Raw genomic sequence first — 748 nt, 5'->3', positions numbered from 1 at the left:
AAAAAAAAAAAAAAAAAAACAGAGCGCACAGAGGCGCCGAGGATGAAAATCTATCCGAGCAGTGAAACTCTTGCACAATTTATGTCAAGATTTCTAAAAAAAAAACAAAAAACAAACGTCAATTAAAGCAAAAAAAGGGGACAAGATTGTGTTGTTTATAGAGAAAAAACCCAAACATATAAGACTGTTCCTCACTAAGGTGATAAAAAATAACAAAAATATAGAATTAAATAAATCCACATTTATCATGCATTTAAAAGCTCCAATTTTAAACGATTAAAACCCCCTTTTACTGTTTCAGCTTAATCTAGATAAGGATGCTCTGTGCAAATACTGAGCAAGTGAAGAATCGCGGTGATAATCTATAGTGTCAAAGGAAATCAGGTAAATTACCTTGAAGACATCACATAAATGCCACTGAGAGGAAAGAGCGCTAGTCATCCCCACGGGTCTCCGCAAGACAAAGCCCGGCGAAAATGAACTTGTTTGAAGTCATTAAAAAACGCGGAGAAAGAGGATGAGATGCGGGCAATGTCACATCTCAATATTCCGACTTTGTTCCATTGCGCAGACTCGTTTAGGAGAAGTGAGATTTAGCGAACAGGAGACGGATTTAGAAAGAAAATCCCTCACATTTATCTACATTACACAGACATTTTCAACAGGAAACAGCTGGGGCAGCATTTGCCTCCTACTCGTCCGAAGTTATTCATTAAAGATTTTCGGCACATGTTCAAATAACGTCATC

General features: G+C 37.3%; 1 protein-coding gene across 3 annotated transcripts in view; it reads right to left on the bottom strand.

Moving 5' to 3' along the window:
* The window catches only part of igf1 (insulin-like growth factor 1), a 17,038-nt gene extending 16,290 nt beyond the window's left edge, over positions 1–748 (bottom strand). Inside the window, exon 1 of one of the 3 annotated variants that reach the window (XM_020613661.1) lies at positions 394–748. In XM_020613661.1, the coding sequence (XP_020469317.1) occupies positions 394–441 (48 nt within the window). In that variant the 5' untranslated portion in view covers positions 442–748. The remainder of the gene's footprint in view (positions 1–393) is intronic. The other 2 variants (XM_020613660.1, XM_020613659.1) reach the window with 2 other exon arrangements.

This window comes from Monopterus albus, unplaced genomic scaffold, assembly GCF_001952655.1.
Source record: "Monopterus albus unplaced genomic scaffold, M_albus_1.0 scaffold136.1, whole genome shotgun sequence".
Classification (NCBI taxonomy): Eukaryota; Metazoa; Chordata; class Actinopteri; order Synbranchiformes; family Synbranchidae; genus Monopterus; species Monopterus albus.
The sequence above is the reverse complement of the archived record's forward strand: the minus strand, read 5'-3'. Positions and strand labels throughout refer to the sequence as shown.